The sequence below is a fragment of the Gavialis gangeticus genome, unplaced genomic scaffold (assembly GCF_001723915.1).
Source record: "Gavialis gangeticus isolate Ggan-Ray unplaced genomic scaffold, GavGan_comp1, whole genome shotgun sequence".
Classification (NCBI taxonomy): domain Eukaryota; kingdom Metazoa; phylum Chordata; order Crocodylia; family Gavialidae; genus Gavialis; species Gavialis gangeticus.
In genome coordinates, this window is record NW_017729031.1 from 68,987,631 (window position 1) to 69,004,501 (window position 16,871).

At 42.6% G+C, this 16,871-nt stretch overlaps 1 protein-coding gene across 2 annotated transcripts in view; it reads right to left on the minus strand.

Annotated features, from left to right (window-relative positions):
- Positions 1 to 16,871, minus strand: part of CALCRL (calcitonin receptor like receptor) — a 139,576-nt gene that overhangs the window by 12,657 nt on the left and 110,048 nt on the right. For both annotated transcript variants that reach the window (XR_002098640.1, XM_019523065.1), the window contains exons 10-13: positions 14,577 to 14,637; positions 14,410 to 14,476; positions 4,074 to 4,292; positions 3,400 to 3,441 (exon numbers count right to left, since the gene is read on the minus strand). Coding sequence is in view for 1 of the 2 variants with exons in the window: in XM_019523065.1 (XP_019378610.1) it covers positions 3,400 to 3,441; positions 4,074 to 4,292; positions 14,410 to 14,476; positions 14,577 to 14,637 (389 nt within the window). In the remaining variant the exon portion in view is untranslated. The remainder of the gene's footprint in view (positions 1 to 3,399; positions 3,442 to 4,073; positions 4,293 to 14,409; positions 14,477 to 14,576; positions 14,638 to 16,871) is intronic.

Genomic DNA, 16,871 nt, shown 5'->3' on the forward strand with positions numbered 1-16,871 from the left:
CCCCCCCCCCCCCCCACCCCATGCATACCCCACATACCCACACTAGATACCCAACCCCCCACTCCCACACTCCACTACACACACACCCACCCCCCACCCCACCATACACATACACCTACAACCATACCCCACCATACACCCCCCCTGCAATATACAAGACTAAGAATTTATTTTTGAGTTATGTAATTACTTTATATACACAACACAAACAAATCATGACAAAATATTTTTCATAATAAAATTTAAATATGTTATAGTAGGTGTTTGACTTTTAGTGTATGATTTGGTGTTTTTCTGGTTCTAAGATGGCAACCTCCCAAAAGGAGTATTTCCGGGGGGCAAGGGGAGGGACTTCTGGTGGCAAAGGTCAGGGGTTATGAGTGGGTCTTCCAGTCCCAAGATGACAACAAGTTGGTGGGGCAACTGTTAAGGGGTGGGACTACCCATGTGGCCCTCAGCAGCTCACCAAAACTTGTTAAGTGGCCCTCCACCTGAAATAATTGCACACCCCTGAGCTATAATATTTATTTCCTTGTTAGGCTTTCAAAAAGGATTGAAAATGATGGGCAGCTAACTTGTGGGGAGGCGGGGGTTGATTTCAGAGAGTGCTATGGTGAAATTGTCTTCACAAATTAAATATCCCAAATCACTCAGTTATGTCAGATTTATTGATGAACACAAAATTACATGATAAGCCACAACTTGCAAGACTAATGGTGACCAACTGTTGTGGGTCAGTACTTTCATTATGTCTGGTTTTTGTTTGGTTTACATTTTCTAGCACAATGGCTTATTTTGCCTAAGGTCACTGTGGCTTTAATTTTGAAAGAAAAATAAAAATAGAACAGCACAGACATAAACTTTGGACTTCCTGAAGTCTGTTATCAAAGCCTTAGTTAAAAAAAGGGCTTAATATTTCTCAAAAAAGAGACAATAATAAACTTATAGACAATTATCAAAAGAAATCAGTTAAAGTAGGAAGCCAGTATATTTTTCCCCATCTGGATTACCATCTGTCTGAATCCACTGCAAGTCTTTTAGTCTGCACTTCATAAGTGCAGATCATCAAAGCATTGAACAAATATTAGCTGTCTAAATACTTTTGTGGATCTGAGTTCTAGCTCTCTTTACGTAAAAAATTCAGTATTTCTGTCTGGAGCTGTATGTACTATTCCAGTTTACATCAAAGGAAGTTCTGCCACATATTGAATAAGGTTAGAATGCAAGCTTAATTTTTCACACTGTAAAGAACCCATTTCAATTAAATGAAGCTGTGAGTCACAGGAATGTTATAAAATATCTGTCTTTCTGAGAAAGGAAGTTCAGAAGTTGCTAAAATTCCACTCCTTGCCTATTATTCTGATGCTGTGACCTAAACTCTCAATATGAAAGCCTCAATTCTCAATTGATTAAAAGATACGTGCAGTCCTAAATGAATGTTAACATTCTTATTATCATTACTAATTATTTTATTTGCCATGAATGTCCATAGTACATGCACATAGTAAGCCACACACTGAAGAACTGATAACTTAAAATTTAAATAGAAGTGACAGACAGCTTGGGTTTTTTTAAAAACAGGACATTTGGGGTGTCTATACATGTGATCTGGAGGTGGGGTGGCTCTGAGAGCTGCTCAAGTTAAAGCACCAAGAGCATCTTGTCTATCAGCATCCCCATGCTTCAGTATGGTGGCGGGGACACTTTGTTTGACGAGCTTTAGATAAAGCATCCTCTCCACCATTTTGGAGTGCGGGGATCCTGACACATTAGACATGGAGGCTGGCTGGAGCACAGTAAATGCCATGCTCTAGCAGATACGATTAATCAAGTCTGCTCCAGCGTGCTGTAATTACAGTGGGTTTCAGCAGCCTCCACGGTCATGTATAGGCACCTCAGGGGTCTTGCTACATGTTCAAATTAAAGTGGGATAGAAACCAGCTATAGAGTTGTTACACACTTTCAAGCATTAACTTTGTTGGCTTTTTTTATAGATCAATAGGTCATTTTTGCGGTGTGTTAATATACTTTGTACATGTGGCTGGTCTAAGTTTATTGCATGATTAACTTGTTAATTGTGTGATAATTTACTTTGCATTCGTGGCCGGTCTTACTTTGCACATGTGGTTGGTTTAAATTTATTGCGCTATTAACCAATTAACTGTATAATATACGCAACTCTGTAGCAGGGGCCTGAGATACAGTGAACCAGAGTGACTTGCCCAAAGCTACAAAGGCTGCCAATTAAACTGAGACCTCTTACGTTCTACACATGAATCTTATGTCTTATGCCTGAACTCCTGGCCACTAACTTCCTACATGCTCAGCATGCTCTGGCCCCTCACTTCCTACAAAACTCAGAAACACAGTAATGAAGGTGCTCTGGGAGTTCCCTCCCCAATATCTCTCAAGCATCCCAACAATTCTGAAAAATAACAGACAGTTTATTGAGAAAGTTTCAGGCCCATTAATTTTATTCCAATTTGGAAATAAACTTTACTCAATTCTTATATTAACAGAATTTTGCTGCTTCTGCTCCCCTCCCAAGTGGCAGCAATACCAATGAGTGAATGTGAACAATATTTGCTGTTTTTATATGTATCGGTATTTGTAGGATTCAGACCACTCGTTCACTGATTCTACTAGGCAGGATTCTAAGAACAATGAGGTTGCACTGCGATGAAGATAACTGTTTCGTAATGTAAATGTATAAAGCTTTAAGGCCTTGCCCTAAAATAGTCATTTTGCCTTTATAATTTTAAAAAACAATTCTAAAACATAAGCTTATCTTTTTCTTTTTGCCATAAAGATTTTAAAAATCCAAACTAAAACAGGTGATTCCCCCTCACCTCCTCATTTTATAGCAGGGCTCAGTATTAATGGAGTTACCAGATTAAAAGACTCAGAAGCTGGAGATGATATATTATAGCAGAGGAAGTTAAAGGTGTTTCTTCACTGTGCCGTCTTACTGGGACTGAGGCTGCCACAGTGAGGACACTTAAGTGCTTATTTTCTAGAATCATTTCTGCCAGGTTTGAATATGATATTTTCATATGATCTTTTCCATACAAAAAGTCTGCAGAATGCTTTGTGACTTGCATTAATTCTGAAATAAAGGCTGAAGCTACTTGGCATCTACTCAGCTTCTAACAGGAATGGGCCCTTCAGTACTTGTAATGCCATGAACTATATTAGAGGAAATTCCTTACCTTAATTAATCTCTTGTCAGAAAAGGGAAGCTCAAATACCATTCTCTTACTTGTCATTTACATATTTCTTTTAAGTCTCATTTAAAACTTTACATTTGTCATTGGGATCATAAATAGCTTTTTAAAAAAACTGAAATTGAAACTTGAAAAATGAAATGAACAAGAAATAAATTTAAATCAGCTACGATACCTCTCCATTGAAAAAGCAGAAAATTGTAGCCACCAACAGACCCTGCAAAACAAACAAACAGAAAGTTTTGGCTCTTACAGATATTTTGAGCTATAAAAATATTTAAAATTCCTAATTAATATGCAACTAGCAAAGGAGAAAATGGATTGCAAATGAAAATTCAATTAGTAGTCATTTGGCCAGGCATTTAACGTGACATTTTATTTCTTCTAAATAGGGCCATCAGGCATATGACTCATGGGTCGGATCCAGCCCAAAGTTCCCTCCAGACTGCAGAGCTCTGGTAAGCCAGGCAATTCAGGGCTGAGGCTAGCAGGGGGTTGGGCCTGCCACAGAATCCAGAGCTACACAGCTCCATTGGGAATGGCTATGGCTATGGGTAACAGGAGGGTGAGAGGGTTGTGCTGACACAACCATGCTGCCTGCTCTGCTTGCCCGACCACCACCAGGTCCAAATCTGGCTCAAAGAGCCCTACTATCAGGATCTTGCCTGGGAGCAAGGTGAATTTGACACCCCGGTTTTAAAGGGTTAGTTTAAATGAAATGTAACAAAAAATAATTTACACAGTTGTTAAATACATTGAAATAATAAAATTGTGGTTATCTTTAAAGCTTCCATTCACATCTTGACTACTCTTTAGGATAAGTGACAAGTATTACTAAAAGCTTCCTACCTGATAATGCATAAGGATATGCATCACATAGTCATATACTTCTTCAGCAATACGTCCTTCTGGTCGCCATGGAATCAGCACAAATTCAATGCCAAGAAGTGGCACTAAAATCAGGGTAGCTCTCACAGCTTTCATATACAGATTAGATTCTGCCTGGTGTGTAACTTTTAGCTTTGTTATAAGAACTCGCACAATATTCAACAGGAAAAAAAAGTTTACCTAAAAGAAAAGAAAATGTACTTTTTCTTAAAGTCTGATAAAATGGGCCAATATTATTTTATAATGTTGAAAAACAAGAGAAACATTTACAAAATACTTAAGAGAAATCATACTACATGTATGTCATTACATATGTATTTACTGTAAAATATACTATCTGAAATATCCTTTATCTGGCTGGGAGCCATCCTTTGCCATTTGAAAGAGATACATTTTTGACACTTCTTTTCCTTTTATGCTTTTATAGAGATAATCACGTAGGTCTTTCAAGCTTGTGCATGTATAGCAACACAAACACCAACCCCCATGGGGCTTACAAGTTGTCAGCCTGATCCTGCATTCCTTGCATATTCAAAATTCCCAGTAACATCAGTTAAGTTTTTGGCACCCAAGCAATTCAGAATCAGGTTGCACATTAATTTGAACAAGCAAAATTCAAGTCCATGGAAGCTGTAGGAGTAAATCAAAGTCTAATGAGCAAAATCAGTGGAGATTTTGCTATAAAGGGGACAGGATTGCCTAGACAACGATGAGATTAGAAGATGCTATTATTGTGCTATTTAAAACAATAGTAACAGTATTTTGCACTTTTACAGCACATTCCATCCAAAGCACTCAAGACACTGTGTAGACATTAATGAGTACATTCTTACTATATTCTCTGGCAGCAAAAAATTACTGTAAACACTTACTAACAGGGGACCCAAGGCACGGATCCAGATCCCATAGAAGCTAATGTACTGCACCATGATTTAAGTGAATTAATGCCCAATTATCCAGGAAGTCCAAACATCCTAATACAGGCAGCACCCATTAACATGGTTTCAGTCAGTGCTATTTCGCTATAGTGCTCATTTAAAATTGATACCTGGTTCCTCTGAGTGCTCAGTGAGTTTTGCTATAGCACTCAATGGAGTCAGCGAGCTTTGGTGGGAAGGCAGAGAGAAGCAGTGGCGGCAGTGGCAGCAGCAAGTGCGATGAATGGCAGCGAGTGTGGGGCAGGCGTGAGCATGGGGATAGGGAGAAGCCCAGCACGGCTGCTGAATACAGACTGCTGGGGTGGTGGAGGGGGTGGTGGTTTTGCAGTCGTCTGGGAATGGGGTGGGGTTTACACCTGGCTGGGCAAAGTAGAAGGGACGCTGCAAACTGCCCTGCTCCTGGCCAGCTGCAAACATCCACCCTGCTCCTGTGGGATGCTCCACCGCCTGAGTTCACCAGCTGAAGCAGCAGCAGTGGTGAGAAGTGCAGGGCCTGTGTCGGGGCCAATGGGGCCCTGCACCCAGGGTGGGGCAGCAGGAGTGTGGGGCCTGGGGCCAGGGCCAGCAGAGGCCCATGCCCAGAACAGGGCAGCAGGAGTGCCAGTGCTCAGGCTGGCACATGGGGCCAGTGGGCCGGCGGACAGAGGTGGCGGCGGGGAGAAGCAGTGAGTGGGGGAAACAGGCATTAGCGCAGGGTCTGTGTTGGTGCCTGGGGCCAGGGCTTGTGGAGGCCCAGGGTGAGGCAGCATGAATGCAGGCCCGGGCTGGTATGCGGAACTGGAGCGGCCAGGAGGCTAATGGGGAGAGGCGGCGGCAGTGGGAAATGGTGGCAAGAAGCTGCAGTAATCAATTACCAATATTTACATTCATCCCTATGGGAAAATGGGGTTCGCTTAGCGCAGTTTCGCTTAGTGCTTTGTTTTTCTGGAACCAATTAAGAGTGCTAAGCAGGGGTTGCTTGTACAGAGAAATGTCCAAGCTAAAAGATCAGCTTGAGTTAGTATGTTTCTTCTGTGTTTTCCAGTTAAGCATGACTCTAGAAAGGTGCCAAGTCATTTCCAAATCAGGCCTTATACCACTTGCTTCACTGAAATTAAAGCCCCACTGAGTGACCTTATTGGGATTACCAGCTTGGTTAAAGTAACTAAGATTTGACCTCCAGTGTAGATAGATGCTGAAAGGGCAAGATTTATAATAATTTTTGCTGTGCCTGCATTAAGGACAAAAGTGTCTTTTAATCATCTATGGAAAATGAAAAACTTTACTAGACATGTATGTATTGTTGCCCTAAAATTATTCACTTATGGAAAAAGTGATAAAAAGAAGGTCATGACATTATGATTATTTTTAGAGCATATAAATATTTGAAATATAATATTTTAAAATTGTCATGCTGAGTTTTTATAGTGGTTAGCAGGCTTTTATTGCTCACTGACTTTGAACCAGATTGGAGTTCCACTGGGCATGACTACATATCCTATTAATGTGATTGAATATACTCCAGAACAGTTTATGCTGGTATTTATTGCCCCTGGACATTTACATGTGTGCCCAGGAGTGCAGCATGTTGAGCCAGAGTGGAACACCCCAGCTGGCAGGGAGCCCTGGAGGTCTGCCTGCCAGCCTGGGGCTGCTTCAACCTAGGTCATCATACAGTGGAGGGGATGGCTGAGGCAAAAGGGTGCTCCAGAGCAGGGCTAGTCAGCAGGAAGCCCCCCACACTGAAGCACCCTCATGCCCCAGCCAGCCCCATCAGCATCTACATGTGTTGCGGTGCACTAAATAATGCCATTGTAGGATAGTGCTTGTGTTGACAAGTACTAACCTACAGCAGAGATAATTAGTTTACTATGGACTAATAGGACCACACGTGTAGATGCTGAGATTTTACTGCAAAATAAATGTCTTGTGTAGACACCCCCACTAGGAGTTAGGTGCCTAAATACCTTCGTGGATCTGGGCTTACATTTACTTAAACACAGTGAGTATTCATAGCTGTAACAAGTGACAAGAAGATTCAAGAAAGGCAAGAAGTTTTCTATTATCTCTTTTATTGGACCAACTGCTGGAAAGATGGGAGAACTGTTGAATAAGCTTTGAGGCATCAAGTGACCTTCCTCAGGAGGCCATGCAAGATGCAAGTCAAACATATCTATATGAAGCTGGAGATAGGCCTGTTGAGAGTCTCTGGGTTAGGGTCAGAGGGGAAAGCAACAAGGGTGATGTCATGTTGGGGGTCTGCTATAGACCACCAGATGAGGAGGAAGTGGTAGATGAGGCTTTCTTCAAACATCTAGCAGAAGTTTCCTGATCACAGACCCTGATTCTCATGGGGGACTTCAATCACCCTGACATCGGCTGGGACAGCAATACAGAAGTGCGCAGGCAATCCAGGAAGTTTTTGGAGAGTATTGGGGACAACTTACCGGTGCAAGTGCTGGAGCGGCCAATTAGGAGCTGTGCTCTTCTTGACCTGCTGCTTACAAACAGGGAAGAATTGTGGGGAATGTAGTAGTGGATGGCAACTTAGGCAACAGTGACCACAAGATGACTGAATTCAGGGTACTGAGAAAAAGAAGCATGGAGAACAGCAGAGTAAGGACCCTGGACTTCATAAAAGCAGACTTCGATTCACTCAGGGAACTCATGGGCAGGATCCCCAGGGAAGCCAGACTGTGGGAGAGAGGAATTCAGGAGAGCTGGCTGTACTTTAAAGAAGCCTTCCTGAGAGTGAAGAAACATACCATCCTGATGCGTAGCAAGACCAGCAAGTATGGCAGAAGACCAGCTTGGCTTAGCAGGGAACTCTTCAATAAACTAAATCACAAAAAGGAATTTTTTAGAAGTGGAAACTTAGACAAATAACTAGGGAAGAATATAAGAGCATTGCTCAGGCATACAGGGATGAAGTCAGGACAGCCAAAGTACAATTGGAATTGCAGCTAGCAATGGCAACGGATGTGCAGGGTAACAAGAAGGGCTTCTACAAGTATGCTGGTAGCAAGAGGAGGATCAGGGGAAGTTTGGGTCCCTTACTGAATGGGGAAGGCAACCTTGTCAAGAGGATGCAAAAAAGGCTTAAGTGTTCAATGCCTCTTTTGTCTCAATCTTCACAGGCAAGGTCAGCTCCTAGACTACTGCACCAGGCAGCACAGTTTGGAGAGGTGGTGAGAAGCCCTCAGTGATGCAAGAATATGTAAGGGACTACTTAAAAAAACTGAACATGTACAAGTCCATGAGGCCAGATGGGATGCGCCTGAGTGTGCTGAGAGAGTTGGATGATGTGATTGTAGAGCCACTGGCCACCATCTTTGAAAACTTATGACGATCAGGAGAGGTCCTGGATGATTGGAAAAGGGCAAACATAGGGCCCATATTTAAGAAAGGGAGAAGGGAGTATCCAGGGAGCTACAGACCAGTCAGCCTCACCTCAGTCCCTGGAAAAATCATGGAGCAAATCCTCAGAAATTTCTAAGCACTTGAAGGAGAAAAATGTGACTAGGAACAGTTGGCATGGGTTTACCAGAGGCAAATCATGCCTGACCAACCTGATTGCCTTCTGTGATGAGATGACTGGCTCTTTGGATGTGGGGAGACCAGTGGATGTTGTGTACCTGGATTTTAGCAAGGTTTTTGATACATTCTTGCAGGCAAGCTAAGGAAGTATGGGCTGAATGAATGGACTGTAAGGTGGATAGAAAACTGCCTGGAACATCAGGCTTAGGGAGTAGTAATCAATGGCTCAATGTCTAGTTGGCAGCTGATATCAAGTGGAGCCTATGGGCCGGTCCTAGGGCCGGTTTTGTTCAATGTTTTCATCAACAACCTGGAAGATGGCATAGAGTGCACCCTCAGCAAGTTTGCAGGTGACACCAAGCTAGAGGGAGTAGTAGATATGCTGGAGGGTAGGGCTAGGATTCAGTGTGAGCTGGACAAATTGGGGGATTGGGCTAAAAGAAATCTCATGAGGTTCAACAAGGACAAATGAAAATTCCTGCACTTAGAAAGGAGCAATCCCATGCCTTAGTACAGGTTGGGGGCTGACTGGCTGGACAGCAGCTCTGGAGAAAATGACCTGGGGGTTACAGTGAAAAATAAGCCAAGAAGGCTAATGGCATACTGGGCTGCACTGGTAGCTGTGTTGCCATTAGGTCAAGGTAAGTGATTACTCTCCTCTATTCAGCACTGGTGAGGCCACATCTGGAATATTATGTTCAGTTTTGGGCCTCCCACTACAGAAAGGATGTGGACAAAATGGAGAGAGTCCAGCAGAAGGCAACAAAAATGGTGAGGGGGCTGGAGGACATGACTTATGAGGAACGACTGAGGGAACTGGGCTTATTTGGTCTAGAGAACAGAAGAGAGAGGGGTCTTAATAGCAGCCTTCAACTACCTGAAGGGGGGTTCAAAAGAGGATGAAGCTAGATTGTTCTTAGTGGTGACAGATGACAGAACAAGGAGCAACGGTCTCAAGTTGCAGCAAGGGAAGTTTAGGTTTGATATTAGGAAGAATTTTCTCACTAGGAGGGTAGTAAAACACTGGAACAGGTTACCCAGAGAGGTTGTGCAGTCTCTATCCTTGGAGGTTTTTAAGACTGGGCTAGGCAAAGTTTTGACTGGGATGATTTGGCTGGGGATGTTCCTGCTTTGAGCAGGGGGTTGGACTAGATGACCTCCAGAGGTCCCTTCCAACCCTACTTTTCTATCATTCTATAAGAATTGCTCTATTATTTTTTATAGTAAAAAAACAGGTGAAAAATAAGAGCTGGAATCTTTCAAGGGGTGCTTTGAGAATCATTGCACTAACTTGTTAGGTGACCTTGAGCAAAACATCATAGGTTAAGTCTAGTAAAAGACATAAGCTGGAGCGTGGGGGTTTTGTTCTCACAGCCAAAGTGCATGTGTGTACCCTTAAGCCTTTTTTCCTGATTTGTCTTTTCCAAATCCACTTACAGTATTTAGCTGCTGTCTGATTGGGAAAGTACTGTAAACTTTTCAGGAGATATTTCTTATATCACTTCCATGATAGGCAAGTTTTAGAGCCATGTTTAGTTATCATTGCACTTTGGAACAAACCCTTTATACCTATGTATCTTCAAAATTGTTGTAGTATATTATTTTTCTTTTCTTAAAGGAAAAGATATAAAATTTTGAAAGTGAGGCCAGATCCTGTAAGATGTTATATGTTTCCAGAGCAATTTTAAACAAACTGAAATACAGCAAAAGCTGTGTTAACCAACACTTTATTAGCCGGAAAACTATTAACTGGCATCTGAGGGACATGGCAAAAGCGAAACCGGAAGTACCACTTCTAGGTTTTGCCACCACTGTGAGCAGAGTTCTTGCCACTTCTTCAGCCCATAGCCCACGGCAAAGCAGCCTGCGTGGGGCCTCCTTCCCTGTCCTCCAGCACCCTGACACTGGGGAGTACACCAGATGGTGCACATTTGATTAACCAGAATATTTGATTAACCGGCATCCCCTATTCCCAGGGGATGCCGGAAAACAGAGCTTTTACTATAGATGCAATGCACTTCTCAGTTTTATCACAGACTATACTGTTACATAGGTCATGTTTCTGTAAGTAAGTAAACAGTTTTGGAGTTAGGAAATATAACATAGGGCAGTGGTCATGAACCAGTCACTCTTGATTGACTGATCAATCGTGGAGTCTCTGACAGCCGATTACAGTCTGTCAGAGGCTCCATGATCAGGAGTGGCAGGACGCACTGGGCTGGGTGGGATGAGTGGGGTCAGAGCCTGGGTAGCTCGTCCAAGGGGCAGGTGGTGGGCGGGGTTGCGGAGGGTGGTAAAGAGTGGGCTGGGGGCCAGGAATGGTGCTGGGTGCGGGACAGGGTGGAGGGGCTGGAATGCCAAAAAGTTACCTTCACCATAAAAAAGTTGGAGACCACTGACACAGGGTAACACACAATATCTTTGAAATCTGGCCAACACTACCATGAACTTCAAGGGAGCCAGGATTTCATTCTTTCTTTACCAATTGGATTTAGGACTGATTCTAGGCTTTCAAATTTGAGTAACTACTACTACTAATACCAAAGGACTTCTTAAAAGTTACATCAATAAGTGCGGGAGGCCTGACTGACATGATCTACAGGATAGAAGATATGGTGTATCTCTGATGGCATCTGCACACTACAGATCATAGATATCTCCAGGAAGCATTTGATAATTATTGGCACAATAGGCTATGCACTAGGCTCAAGATTTGGCCATTACATTTAAAAAAAGACAGAAAAGGAAACCTGTATTCTTGCTTTTTGAAAAAAAACCCAAAACCGGTTGAATGGTTGCCAGGGCACATGATAATATACATAGGGCTTGATCCAGTGACCAAGTTAGTCAGTGTTCCCATTAACTAAAATGGAAGTTGAAAATCAGGTTATTTGTTGGATCAGACCCACTCTTAAAATTGGACCATCATTTCCATTTTAAATGGGTTGTTTTCAATTGTTTATAGTTTGTTATCTGTCTTCCTTTTTGGCTAAAATTTTAATTTGAGAACAAATGCTTTCTGGAAAGTTTGAGTCAAAAAGACTCTCAGGAAAAAAGAAAAAAGTATATCTTTGCCTGTATAGTATTTATATGTGAGGAAATGAAAGTTGAGGATACTTAGTACTTTGTAGAACTGGGGCAATTACTAGGGCTGTGCACAGCTTTGGCCCCTGATTCAGCCCGAATCAGGAGACCCTTTAATCTCTCCGAATCAAATCGGAACCCTCCAAATTTATTTGGAGAGATTCAGAAAGATTTGGCAATTCTGACATAGACACAGCTTTAAATGTTTTTTCCACATGCCTCTAGGTACCAGACCACTCATGAATGCTGCGATACTGGGGAACATGGAGTGTCCCATAGAAGCGTGAGGGGCTCCCCAGCATGGATGGCTGCAGACCTGGAAGTGGACAAGAAGCACTTCCAGGCCACTTCCGGGTCTGCTGGACAGCATGTGGCCCCCCCCCCCTTCCTAGCTCAGCAACTGGGTCTGGGGGGGGCACCCAGGGTCCCCCCGTGGCTGATTGCTGATCTGGGGGAGGTGTGAGGGGGTCCCCCAGTGTGCTCCCTGGCAGACCTGGAAGTGGATCTTCCAGTCCACTTCTGGGTTTGCTGCCGAGCATGCGGGGCTTCCTCTCATGCTTCTGTGGGACACTCCATACATCCCAGCCTCACAACATTCACGAGCTACTTGGTACCTCAAGGTATGTAGAAAAAACATTTGAAGCTGTGTCTATATCAGAATCGCTGATTCTTTGAATCAGCATCGAATCTTCAGATTTGGATTTGCCTGAATTGAATCAACTAATCAACTAATTAAATCAACTAATTGAATCACTGTCCCCGATTCTGTATCCGAATTGAATAGGGCCCATTTTCCACACCCCCAGCAATTACCCTGGATAATGAGTTTTACTCAGATGTAATGATGTAATATTTATGCAGAGCTTTAACTGATGCCAAAGGCAGTTCAATGAGCAGAGTGGCTGTAAATCAGCCAGAATGGTCTTGAAATAATGTTTAAAAGAAGAAGAAAATGTGATGGACTAGAACCTTCCTCAGATGCTTCAAGAGAAGTAGAGATAGGCTAGTGTCAAACCGTTTTGAAAATCTATCCTGATGCATTTAAATCTGTAAAATGTTTGAAATTTCTACTGTCGCAGTCTCTAAATTATAACATTTGAACAAAAGACAAGCAAAGCTTCTTGTTAATCATGCTGACATCACAATGACAAAGCCAATCATGAGAACCATTTATGCCCAGATACTGCAACTTTTTTGCTACTTGGCTGGAGAGAGCCAACAGCTTGTTAACATAAGGGATTCTGTGTTCTTTATAAAGATGACATGCAGTAGAAGCAGCGTCACCCACAGGGGCAAATATGAACTGTTTCTTTTCCCAAAACATTCCATTTCTTTTAACAAAATCCCCTTACTCAAAATGCAATATGATATGAAAACATAAAGTGGTAAATTATACATAATGATTCTACTAAGTCCAGCTGATCAAAATATTTTCTGATACCTTATGCTACTGAAAATTACTTTAATATTTGAAGTCGCTGACATGCTCAGCAAACATTCAAGAAGGAAATTACCAAAATTATTTCTCTTGTATATATCTGAAGGTTAGTTGGGGTTTTTTTTGCAATAAGCCATGTTTCATATAGGGATACTAAGATGCCAACATTCCATAGGCTAAATTCAGACCCCTTGTAAATGGAGTATAACATCAAATTTATTTCACTGTGACTTTCAGTTGCTTAACTTGCTTTGTTTATGATTTAACAGACATATGGTTGTGCTCTAAGCTATTGGGCCTTGTGCAGGGAAGTAAGCATGAAATGTGGACAACGGTATAGAATCATATTCCCTGGTGGTTCCTGGACCACCAACATAGCCACTTTGTTACTAATGAAGCACATGAGCCACATGCAAATCTCTTTAGTCAGGCTATCCACTATTACATATATTAGGGAAAGAATTAGCAGCCATATTCTAAAAATATTTATTTGCTGTGTATGTTATAGTTCCTAACTTTTAAGTACCCTACTGCCTAATGGAAATCAAAATCCAATATTAGGTACCTGAGTTCCAGTATAATACAGACAGATTCAGGCTCCTAGGGTGAAATTCATAGAACCCAACATGTTTTGTTACTGTTGATATCTTCATCCTCAGTTATTATTTGTATTACCATTTGACTAGCACTCCTGGGTAATCGACCAGGACACTACTACAGTCTATTTTTATTTTTATTGATCAAACTAAGCGTGGCAGCAAAGTAATTAGATAAGAAATTCAATAGCTTGAAGGCTCTCATTACATCTGACAGAGAGGCAATTTTGCCAAACTGCAGTACCTTTAGCTGGAATATTTAGCTGTATCTCTTACCATTAGCATTGGGTGAGGGGATGGAGAAAGAGGAGAGAGAAGAAGAATGAACAAAGGACATTTTTAACAAAACTTTCCAACGTCAGCACTAATAGGAATACAACTACTTTGGGGCTTCACTCCCACATACGATGCTTGCTATCTTAGCTGAAATACAAGGGGACTGAATCTAGAACGTCCAGAGCTAGGAGCATGAGCTGTTATGGCTTGAGAGAGAGCGAGCCAAATCCCTATGGCTGAAGCTGTAACATACTCTGTGGGTTGGACACAGATGAAGACTTGTAACTAATTAGTGGGTTACACTTAAATCAGTGAAGAATTTGCCCTTGACTGGTCATCTTAGATCTACAAGTTTTTTTGTGGTGGGACATAGTGACTTTACCAGTTTCATACAAAACCCAAAGAAATTAAGACATGAAAAAACAAATTGTCTTATAAAACACGCCTACCAATAGAGCAGCACAAATAGGACCGTGGATGATGTACAGCAGATGTGTTTCAGAACTGATCCAGCAGCTGCAGTGAAAAAACAACCATTTAGCATTCCGTTATTACCCTTTTCTCTTTTAAAGACAATGTTATTTCTTTATAAAATGGAAGCTGAAATTTGACTTACTTGTCATTGTAATATAAACTTCTAGCTACCGCATGAATGCAGGCAGGGATCAATGGGAATCCTGAAAACAGCAAGTAATGTGATTATTTATAAATCTGACCAAAGATGAATTCTTATTTCATTATAAGGTAAGGTAAAATGTCACTGAATAATACTGAAGCATAATGAACATATTTAATAAACCTCATTACATCCTGCAGGCCTTAATCAGTCACATAATACCATTGCTTTCAGTTACATTCTGATTTAAAACAGAATTTTTCCAGAAGAAGGCCTGATGCATCAAACTTCTGTGGTATTACAAAAAAAAGAAAAGAAAAGAAAAGAAACCGTGGGTAAATAGTGCAGCCAGTAAAGCCCTGTTCCAGCAAAGCATTTAAGCATGCAAGTAGTTCCACTAACTTCGATGAAAGCACTTTTGAGCTAAACTACATGTTTTGAGATTTACTGGATCTGGCTACAAGTGGAAAGACGTAAATAAAAGATTTCAGTTCAGACAAGGGAAGTTAATGTAACAACCAGTTTCAGTTCTACGTTCCCATTTTCTCATTTAGGCTAAGTACAGACAGTCAAAAAGCCTGAGGTGGAATTGATCCAATCTATGCAGGTTTCTCTAAGCGGTGTAGATTGGATTGTTAGTGACCCGAACTCATGTTCACTTTTCAGCTGGAGCAGGCAGTCAGATGCCTGCACTAGCTGAGGCCAGAAGACAGGGGGTTCTCCCACATTCCTCTGACTATGCCAGACATTACCAAGGACACCTGAGCACATCTATAGCAGGGCTCTCCAACTTCTAAGTGGCTGGCAGCTGTATACTCTTCAGGTATCCTCCCACAGTGCACTGTGCAAGCAGGAACCCCTCTGCTGGGAGTGGTGGCTGGGCTGGAGCCCAGGAGCTGCAAATTAACCCCTTAGGTCAGCAGTTAGACAGACCTGCTCTATCGCACCATACACTAAACCATCACTTGATTTATCTCCATGTCACTCCTGGCATAGGAAGTGTAGCCTAATATATTGTTTTAGCAAGAAATTCATACCAAGATATATGAAGAAGCGTTAGTTCAAATCATAAGCAAAAAGATATTCTGAGTATTGCTCTTAAGAACGCTGGCATTTTCTGGATTTCAAGCTGTTTTTTATGCTTAAAAGGAAACTTCACAGTCTTGACATAAACAATAGCTTGTCTAGTATTCAATTAACTTGTGTTCTACAGCACATGCAAGTCACATACATATCTAAAAAGAGATTTAGAGAAGTTATACTGAAATAATATTGAACCACTGAAGCTACATTTTCGAGTAACAACTGATGATGGGTGCTCAACCTTAGATCTGATTTTGAGAAAATGCTGGTCACCCAGGGCCTTTGTACACACAACAAAATTGGCCTTTAAAGTGGCTTAATTGCCCTTTTGCACCACTTTAATGGCATTGATATTTACACGTTCGATGGTGTATTCCCCTTTAAATGACTTTGTTATGTAGCAAGGTAAAACCCATCTGTGGTGTTTGCTACATAACAAAGTGCAATGCAGGGTACATGCTTGGGGAAGCTTGGACTTGGAAGGCTTCCAGCACCCTGTGAATCATCCCTGCCACCTTCTCCCATCAGTAGGACACTCAGCCACCCTCCTGCCACCTTGCCATTCCGCCCCAGGGGCAAGCCAGCTGTTCCCGGGTGGTCCGAAGCAGTAGGAAGGTGGTGCGGATGGTGCACGGGATGCTGGAGCTTACCGTGGTCAGGGAGACGGGTGAGCTGCTGGTGGGCCAAGTGGTCCCTGAGCTGTGGGGGACCCCAGTGCTTCCCTCCATGGTGGCAGTGCCCCCCAGGTGGCACTCGCCTGCTGGCACCCAGCCCGGGCAGTCTTAGAGGGTGCCGCCACCATAGACGGAAGCACCGGGTCTTGTGCAACTCAGGAGCTGTGTGACCCAGCAGCAGCTCATGCGGGCAGGCTCAACTGAAGAAAACAAAAAAAAACAAAAGCAAGCAGCAAGGAGCCTAATCTTTATTTTTCTTCTTTTTTGTCCTGGAGCCTGCCTGCCTGCCTGAGCTGTGCAGGGCCTGGTACTTCCCTCCACGGCTGCGGCACCCCCCAGGCAGCTCCTGGGTGGGCTGCTAGTGGGCAGGAGCTGCCCAGGGTGCGCTGCAGTTGCAAAGGGAAGCACTGGGCCCTGTGCAGCTCAGGCAGGCAGATAGGCTCGGGGGGGGAGGGGAACAAGCTACACGTCCTTGCTAATTAGTAAAGAGTTAGGGGAGAAGCACTCTGAAGTGCTTTGGGTTAGGGTTCAAGGCAGA